The 9610-nt window shown below is 44.9% G+C and overlaps 1 protein-coding gene across 5 annotated transcripts in view; it reads right to left on the minus strand.

The window, feature by feature from the left end:
* Window positions 1–9573, minus strand: part of LOC147144341 (membrane-associated phosphatidylinositol transfer protein 3-like) — a 55505-nt gene extending 45932 nt beyond the window's left edge. For 2 of the 5 annotated variants that reach the window (XM_086035271.1, XM_086035272.1), the window contains exons 1-2: window positions 9351–9572; window positions 3277–3372 (exon numbers count right to left, since the gene is read on the minus strand). Coding sequence is in view for 3 of the 5 variants with exons in the window: in XM_086035268.1 (XP_085891394.1) it covers window positions 3277–3372; window positions 9199–9223 (121 nt within the window). In the remaining 2 variants the exon portion in view is untranslated. Of the gene's footprint in view, window positions 1–3276; window positions 3373–9198 lie in introns of all 5 variants that reach the window. The other 3 variants (XM_086035268.1, XM_086035270.1, XM_086035269.1) reach the window with 3 other exon arrangements.
* Window positions 9574–9610: the final 37 nt, after the last annotated feature.

Raw genomic sequence — 9610 nt, forward strand, 5'->3', positions numbered from 1 at the left:
GTGTGCCGGAATGGATTTTTTGCGGTCGAGTCTGTTCCCGCGCGCTGCAGAATCAGTTAAGGGGCCTTTCATTTGCGCGTAACGAGACGTCCCGTTTGTCGCTACAGACGCTATTTGTATTGCCGAGTCATGCTAATATTTGATCTTGACAGGCTGCCACCGCGGGGCCCCCGCCGCTGCCAATTCAATCGCCACGTTGTCGATCGGCGCAAGTCCTTGACAAATTTGCCGCATTGTTAATCCAAATTTGATGGCATGCATTTGCATAATGAGGCGAATTGACAGACGGAGCGTGAAAGGAAATCCGCCGCACGGGAATGGATGTTTATATGCCGCGTAGCCAAGGAAATGCTCGTATAATGCGGTGTGGAAAAATTGTGCAGCGTCACGTGCACATGCCGCTCTCATGTCCGTAAAGGCAGGAAGGCAGACACTTTGGTTGGAAGCCTCCGTTTTAATTAAGTCTTGTTGGCAATTTCTTGGTGTCCTTTAAAGAGGAAGTCAACCACAAAAAAAAAGTATTTGCAATACTATGTTATATGTGCCTTCACTGGGCATTCTGATTAATATTGCGTTTGTGGAATAAGAGTTAATCCACCCATTTTTGTCCATCTAAGGCGGCGGCCATTTTGTCACTTCTGACGACATCACAACTGCTCAGGGCTCAGATCACGACCGATCACAGCTCAGCTTCAGAAAACAGGTGAGCCGTGATTGGTTGAAACCTGAGCCCTGACTAACTGTGATGCCATTTTCAGTTGACAGCGAGTGACAAAATGGCCGCCCCCTGAGATGGATAAAAATGGGTGGAAACTCAAAGGACGGCTGTCAATTTGGAATCAATTTATTAAATGATCAATAAATCAATTCTGCCGTTGGAGGCAGTTTCACTTTGCAGCATGACTTTTGGTAGGCATGTCAGTCAGAAGCAGACCTACAAAAAAAAAGTCTCGCGAAGCAAATCCTGAAAATAAACAGGGAGTCTGCCATTTTGCTTTGAAGCGTAGTGCTGCCAATTTCCAGGGTCTTTTAGAAAAAAAATTCATTCAGACCCCAAAGCTAATTTCACTTTACTGAAAGATGGTGGGCGTGTTTATCATGAGTAGACTCACACACACACACAAAAAATAACTAAAAAAAAAAACACGCCTGGAAGCGCACAAGAACTCTGTCATTTTGATTCGAAGCGTCCATTTTATTGCATCATGTTGGCAATATTCGGGGGTCCTTGAAAAGCCAACCAAATTCAGCCCCTGACGCCAGTTTCACATTGCAACGTGAAATTTGGTAGGCATGTCCGTCATGGGCAGACCCACGAAACAGTCACCCAAAAAAATCTCATTGCTGAAAGCACACATGGAGTTTGCCGTTTTGGTTTGAAGCAGCCATTTTAGAGCCATGATGTCAATTTTCAAGGTTTCCTCCTCCAGTTTCACTTCCAAACATGACATTCGGTAGCACACGTCAATCCCAAACAGAGCCGCAGAAAGCCTCAAGAAGCTCACCCTGAAAACTCACAGCAAGTTAGCCATTTTTTGGTCAAAGTGGCCATCTTAGTCGTTTTGGCCATTGTCCTCGAGATTTTTCCCAATTGCTTCCAAATTCGATCCGCGGATGCTGAACGAAGAATAACAACATGAAATTGTTTAAAATGTTACTTTTGACTCGCCACACTCGCTAATGAAGTCAGCTCGGCGAAGTCAAAGCGAAACCATATGTCGTTTCTGCCATGGAGGTGCCGCCTTACAAAAAAAGAGAATATTATTCGGCTTCCTATTTTGCTACACTATTGTTTGGCGCCTTTCTTTTGAGTTCTCGCATGCGGACACAATGGAGCTCCTTTTTTTTCATTATTCCTGATGCTGAGATGGAGGAGAGAGTGTTGTGATGGCGTTTCAGTGCGTGCGTGTGTGTAGTAGCCACCGGGGACGTCGGTGTCGACCTGTGGCCGATCAGGGGTCGACACGTGCAGCTTTTGCAAAAAAAAAAAAAATAAATAAATAAAAAACCCACCAGTCTTATGATGTCCAATGTCATCTCGTCATGCATCTTTGCTACGGCATTCATCGTAGGACTGATTCATTAGCAGTTGGACCTTGGAGGTCTGCATGCAAGCGTTGACATACAGAGTGTCAGCTCAAATATCCTCAAGCTTGATTATTCCGCCTCATATCCCGTCATGTACAATGTTTGCGTTTCACTTACTCTAAATGATGCTGCCCGGCCGGCTGTGGGGAACTCAAGAATATAAAGCCATAGGTGCCATAAACAAAATAGAGCTATTAGGTGCTTTCTTCTCTGTGTCCATAGATTTGTTCCAATGGTAGCGATTCAAGGATAATGCCTCTAGCTGACGGAAATGTGAAACGTTCGGGCTGTGGAATGGATTTTTTTTTTTTTTTTTTTAGAATGGCAGCGGGGAGAATCAATTGGAAAGTGTTTCCGTGGAGCGAATGACATGAACGTCCTTGGTCCAGAAACATTTTGTTTAATTTTTCAAGATCTATGTGCGGGACTGATCTGTGTTGTAATTCTGTTAAAAACAACCTTCGGTTTAAGATTGAAGAAAGCTGGTTTCAAAGTGTTTGGTTAAAAAAAAAAAAATTGAAAATGTACATGCAGATCAAGCGGAGGTTTACTCTTGACATTAAACAACATAACCATGATATGTTCTATTGGCCAGATGAAGAAGAAACGTTTAGTTGACAACTTAAGCTAAAGTGAAAAAAACCCCAAAAAAAACCTCAAACACGCAATGAGGCAATCCTTGCTGAACTTCATCCTCGCAGCGTGCTCATGTTGCCTTGCCTCCTTTAATTCATGTCCAAACGTCTTCCTTTAACGGCGTCAATTAGCCTCGAGGTGCGTGCCATCGGCAGTGTAAATACCCCGCGTGGATCTCTCCCCGCTTCCAGCTGGCGCCAGCGCCGCTTCATCATTGGCCGAGCGCGTCCTCCGTCACCGCGCTGCGCTGCGTTTAATTACCCGGCCGTGCCGCTGATATCGTCAGCTTTGTTTTTCTTGATTGGCAAAGCCGTCGATAAACGTGCACCCCGGGGCCCTTTTTTTTTTTTTCCTTATTTACGTGCCAGGCAAAGTGAAAGATGTGCAATCCTACAGGTAGTCCGTTTTCCTCTGTGCTGCATTGCCCAAAATGTCTTTTACTGGTAAACGCAAACATTGTGTTTGTTTCTTTTTTATTTCCAAATACCTTTTGGCACACACTTTGCAAGAAATAAGCAAAAGGCAACACGAGGAAGTAAGTGCAACACTAACCTCGGGCGTCGAAAAACTCTTCATCGGAGCTGTCCACAGATTCTTGCGCGATATTCTGCAGGCACCAGTGGGTGGCGCTGTGCTTGCGTGACGAACCTTTGGGAGCACACAAACAAGCAAACATCTTCTAAGCAACGGATAATTGAACACAAACGGTGCAGCAACACAGACAATATAACAATACTCAAAAGCATATTTTGATTGCAGAAAAAGGATACATTTTACTGCAACTTAGCGACTCACTTAGTTACTCATCTTTATGTATTGTATGTCTGTTTTATACTGTCCCCAAGTGGCCAAGGCGGGCACACCACAAGGGGTACAATGTCAATGGGCATCAAAGTTCACAATCATGATGCTCAAACTATTGAATTCTGAACGCTCCATTTGAATGTTATTAGTGCTGTCAACCGATTACAATTTTTAATCGCAATCTTTTAATCTAATTAATCGCCAAAAAAAATTCCGTGATGAATTTTTTACAAAGCTTGGAACCGAGATTTACTTAAAATCTTGGAATGAATGTGGAAAAAACATAAAAGTATATTTCGATTCAAAGCCAGTTCCAATTGCTTTCTTTGATCATTGAATACGATTCTTTTCGTGTAGAATACAACAATGCATAGTTTTATTCCTCAAATATATCATCAGAATGGGATGTCTGCAAAGAAGGTTAACATTCTGTGCGGATTACAAGTGGGATCAATAAAGAGTGTTTGGCTTGGAAATGGATGAAATCAAATCATTATTCAGCGCCGGCTCGCGCGTTATTTATTTTTTTGATTATTTTTTTTTTTTTTTATGACTAGCCGCGTGTGTACTTCTGGAAGCGAAAGCTTGAAAGAAACAAACGGTAAACACTACGTCACACCATTTGTTATGATGACGGTCACAATGGCAACAAAAATAACACTCGGTGGGTGTTTTCTATTGATTGCCTGCAGCACGCGCGTGCACTGGATACATGAAAACACTTCAATAAATCCCTGGAACTCATTCAGCTTTGCAATGAAAAGAGGGACGCAGCAAGCATTCAATACTCAGCTGGTTGCAGATTTTTTTGCGTCAACTAACACCATGATTCACAAAGTGCGTGACGCTTAACTCAAGTGGTGCGCGGAGGAATAGAAATTCAAATGATGTAAATGTTCAAACGGTTAATATGGTGGCAATGACGGAAACTGCTTTTTGATCCAGTACAGTGCATTTGTTTGAGTGCCTTTCAGTTGTATTTCATTTTGAAGTGCTGTAAATGCATTTCATCTTCTGATACGTTTTTTTTTTTTTTTTTACCTGGGTACTATTTTTTCAGTTACATACTGTACAACTTGTAATATTATGAATCTTTTCACCTAATGTTCCACAAACTTTACTGATATTGTAAAATGACATCTTTTACATTGTCAAGTCAAGTCATATGTGGAAAAATGAGAAACCTTGAGAAGGGACCACAGATGGGGCAATCCCCCTTCCAGGATCATCGTAAAATAACTTTCCAGCTTTTTCCCCAGTAATATTGCAATAATGCTCATAATAAAAGTCACTTCATTAGTAATGAAACTAAAATAACTGCTTAAACAATTGTAAAATCACAAATGGAATATTTTCCTCAAAGTATTCTAGTATTACATTTGACGCTACTGTTATATTAAAAGAATTAAGAATTATTTTCTTGTAGGATAAAAAATTTGGGATGGTGATATTACATCTAAAATTCAGGCGTAACCTCACTTTAACAGAACGTGGTTTCTTTTAACCCGCTGAATTTTGGAATCGTCATGCCTGGGCTGTAGCATGACTCAGCAAGATTACAAATGGGACAGTTCCCATTTGGAGTCCCTTGGGAGGAGGCCTCGTAAAGCCAAACGCACCGCAGGCCTCCGAACAAAACACGGGAGGGTTGCAATCGGTGAAAATCTGACTGGATGGGGAGGATGACGATACTCGCACTGGTGAGCCGCCAAAACTCGCTATTAATAGCCCGCACTCCAATTCGATCAAAACTCATCGCGGCACAATCAATTGCTGCAGTCGATGAGAGGCGGACACCGCATTAATCTGCCCTCCAGAAATGTCAAATGAGTGGCGCACATTATAACACAACCGCACACTGGCATGCATTGGAACGCAATTACGCTGGACGCCGTCCGTCCTCGGGCGGCCGCGGAACGGAGGGTCTCGCTCCTCGCTGAATCCCCCCCGCTTGCAAACAGCCCACAGTTGGGTTGCGTTAGCCCTCTTGTCCCCGACGTCGCTTTCTTCGTGCGAAGCCGCCCATCAATCATCAACCGTTCATTCGCCTGACCGCCGACCTACTCATCCATCGCACCAGCCACCCATCTAAATCCATACATGAACCCAACGAATCGGCCGTCCGACACCCATCCATCCATCCATCCATCGCGAAAAGGGTTGCCGCCAGCGTGCCGCGGCCGTGACCCGAAACATCGGCCTCGGCATGACAAACCTCCGTTACGTTTCAATTAAGGCGGCTTTGTGTGCTCTGACACAACGCGGCAAAGATCACCGGCTGAATGCATTAGCGGAATGGCGTCCGCCATGTTAAACGCGCCCATACCATACCATACCATACCACGCAACATACCTGTATACGCCACTCGCTACTGGGCGGCGTCAAGCCCAAGTGGCGCCTTAGCATTCGGCACACAGACGGGCGTTTATAGGCGCCGCTATTTTTAGCCAGCCGCAGAACGGAACGACAAGTCCGTGCCTGTTTATTCAATTGGGAGACAAATAAAAAGGAAAACTTCCCAGACCGATGGCCTTTCATTTAATGGCAGGGATATAAAATGCTTGGGGGGGGGGCTCTAACTCACGCTATTAAGTTGAAGTGAGAGGGAGGACGAGCTGCGGCGATGACTGGGAGCAAATTGGAAAGAAAAGCTAATATTGTTTGTCGTTGGCAGACGTATTGACTAAACTAAGGAAATATGGCCTGAGGAGAAGCTTCGTAGTGCTGATCAGTCACTTAAAAAGGATAAGGATGTCTATTTTGTCCTCACATGATGGCATAAACGCGCTAAAGCAGGTTTTAATGTCGCGTACTTGTGAGTGAAATAGCAAAAGCTTGTGGCTAAAATGTAGCTAGCAGCACGGGAGCACGCCAAGCCTTTTATTTTGATCCAAGGGCTGCCAAACGTTGCAGATTGTCTGCATTTTGTTACGGAAAGCACTGAACACACGATATGGATCAAATTAGAATGCACCATAAACTCCCAATAAACACAATTTAACACAAAAACATGAACATTTTTTGCACGCTACTTTTTATCTATATCCGGGACTTCAAGTCTTGGGACACCAAAATATGTTGTTCATTCTACGCCTTTGGGGAGTATAAAATCTCATTGAGTATTTGACATCCCAACCACTAGCATGAAGGACGGAAGCCGAGTGATTTGATTAATTAGAACATAAGTGACAAGATGGGCCTTTGATTGTCCATCCATCCATTATCTGTACCGCTTCTCCTCGCAAGGGTCGCGGGGCGTGCCGGAGCCTATCCCAGCTGACTTTGGGCAGTAGGCGGGGGACACCCCGAATTGGTTGCCAGCCAATCGCAGGGCACACAGAGACAAACAAACATCCGCACTCACAATCACACCTAGGGGCAATTTAGAGTATCCAATCAACTTACCATGCATGTTTTTGGAATGTGGGAGGAAACCGGAGTACCCGGAGAAAACCCACGCAGGCACGGGGAGAACATGCACACTCCACACAGGGAGGCCGGGGCCGGGATCGAACCCGCGACCTCTGAACTGTGAGGCGGACGTGCTAACCGGTCGCCCACCGTGCCGCCGCCTTTGATTGTAATTAAGTCAAATAGCAAAGTGATTTCACCCCCATCATTCTTCTTGAAAGGCATCCGCTTTTATAGATTGATAGAAAGCCAATATCGTTTTGAGATTTGTAGCTATTAGCGTTTAATGCAGCAAGGGACTTTTTTTTCTGTTTGCGTTTGAAATGTCCGACTGTATTTGAATGCACCTCATGTCAATGTCAATGTTTAATATCACGTACCGTCACGACTCGATCCGTTTCAACCACAAAGTTTGAGTGTATTACAAACGATAATACAAATATTCAAATCGCAGGCATCTAATAATCATCATCGTTATCGGCCCTGAAAACAACGTATCGGTCTATCTTCGCGCCGCTAAAGCCGTCCGTCCCAGCAGCGAGTCATAAGGTGGAGGAATTGTATTAGAGTATATGGACCCCCTCGCGGCAGATTCCTTCCTCCGCTCTCGCCTTGCGGAAAAGGTCGGAGCGCAAATGTCACGCGGGGAGAAAGGCCAGTCGAACACACTGAGAGGATACGGCCTCGCCCCAGGACACTCAAACACCAAACAACCAAACGTTTGATGTAATCAACATCAACAGCAGACAGCCAGTGCCGACCAACATTTGTTGCAAGAGAGGCGCAACGTTTTACACGGGAAACCACCGAACAAAAAATACGGAAGTAATGAGCTTGTCTCAACTGACTCGCAAATGTCGTCGGTGTGAAATCCGGCCTTAGTGTAGTTGAACTTAAGGCTATTGATTAGGTGGAATTGCAACTGGTCAGTGGCTACACAGGTTCCATGTACTTTGGAACACAATTCTGCCATCTAGTGGAAGAGCACGCAATTGCTGTGCCTGTCACTAAACGGCGCTGGCATTGATAGATAAACAAAGATGCATCACTTGTAATCAATCAATCAGCTGAAACCCGAACCCTCACTTCAAACTGAAATTTCAAACCCTAACCCTGCCTTGAAACCCTACCTCAAAACCCTAAATCAGGTTTGGAACTGTCATTTCAAATCCAAACCCTGGCTTGAGACCCTAGTTTGAAACCCTAAACCCGTGTTAACGCTATCTCGAAATCCCCAATTCTTTGGAAACGCCGTCTTAAAAAAACATCACTTGAAACCCTCATTTTCAGGTCAAACCATAATTTCAAGCTCGAACCTTTGTTTGAAACCTTACACAGGTTTCAGATCCTAATTTGGAACCCTAACGTTGCCTTCAAACCCTAACACTGTCTTGAATACCCAAGTGTGCCTTAAAAGCTTCCACTAATTTGAACTGCTACTCCAGTCACAAAACCCCAATTTAAAACTTTAACTAGAACTTTACCTTCAAACCCTAATTTTAACCTTTAACCTTCTCTGAATCCCTATTTGTGAACCTTAATCTTTCAACGCTAATCATAATGAGAAGTTTCATTTAAAACTGTAACCTTACCTTCAAATTCTAATGCGAAACCCTAATCTTGCTTTTAAAGCCTGTTTTGAAACCCAAACCCTGTCTAGAAGCCCTAATCGTGCTATGGAAGCCCGAATTAAAACCTTAACATTACTTTCAAACACTAAAACTGTCTTGAAGCTTGAACCCCGAGCTTTGCCTTCAAACCCTCATTTGAAACCCTAACCCTATTCTTGAAGCTTTGGAATCTTAATTTAAAACCCTGATACTACTTTCAAACCCAAACCCTGTCTTGACGCCCCAACCTTGCCATCCAACCCTAACTTCGGCTGGGCATCCTAATAATGTGTGATTAGCCTCATTTGAAACCCTAACCTTGCCTTGCCTTCAAACACTAACGACGCCGCTAAGCCATAACCCAGACTTGAATCTACAACCTTACCTTGAAATCTTAAATTTGAAACCTTACCCCTGGCTCCAAGCTTGTTCATCACCATCTGGTTAACAATGTTACTTATTGCATTCAAATCAGAGCAAAAGAAAAAAAAAAACTGTGCATCTCGCCTCGGCCACTTCTCCTTGTTTAACCTTAAATTCTCTGGCATTTGAGCAGAACGCAATTCACATTCCAGCAGATTGGCGGTAGGCTGGCTGGCTACCTGTTAACAGCACACAGGGCGGGCATGCATGCAGATGTTGCCTTACCTCTTCCTCTCGCCTCCTTAGACATGCTGTCCTCCGCCAAGAGAGCTCCTCGTCCTCACTCGACTAGTCGAGCAGAAAAATGAAGAAGAAGAAGAAGAAAAAGAGGAGGACGAGGGACGAGCGGCGCTTCGAAAAACGCTCCGGGAACTCACCGACGCGATGCTGACGCCGCAGCCGCCTGGTGCGCCTCCTCTCGCGGCGATGAGCTGCCGCGCTCCTCGCTCCGCATCCACCTGTGTCAAGCGGACGTCCAGCCGCCCCCGCCCGCACCGGCGACACCGCAGCCGCCGCGCATACTTTGGGGAGGGTTTGTTGTCTCTGTGCAGACTTGGCTCACATTGCCACCCAGCAGCTCTTCTGCTTGCTTGCTTGCTTGCTTGCTTCCTCCCTCCTCCTCCTCCTCCTCCTCCTC

The sequence above is a fragment of the Filicampus tigris genome, chromosome 7 (assembly GCF_054856515.1).
Source record: "Filicampus tigris isolate MCC_2025a chromosome 7, RoL_Ftig_1.0, whole genome shotgun sequence".
Lineage (NCBI taxonomy): Eukaryota > Metazoa > Chordata > Actinopteri > Syngnathiformes > Syngnathidae > Filicampus > Filicampus tigris.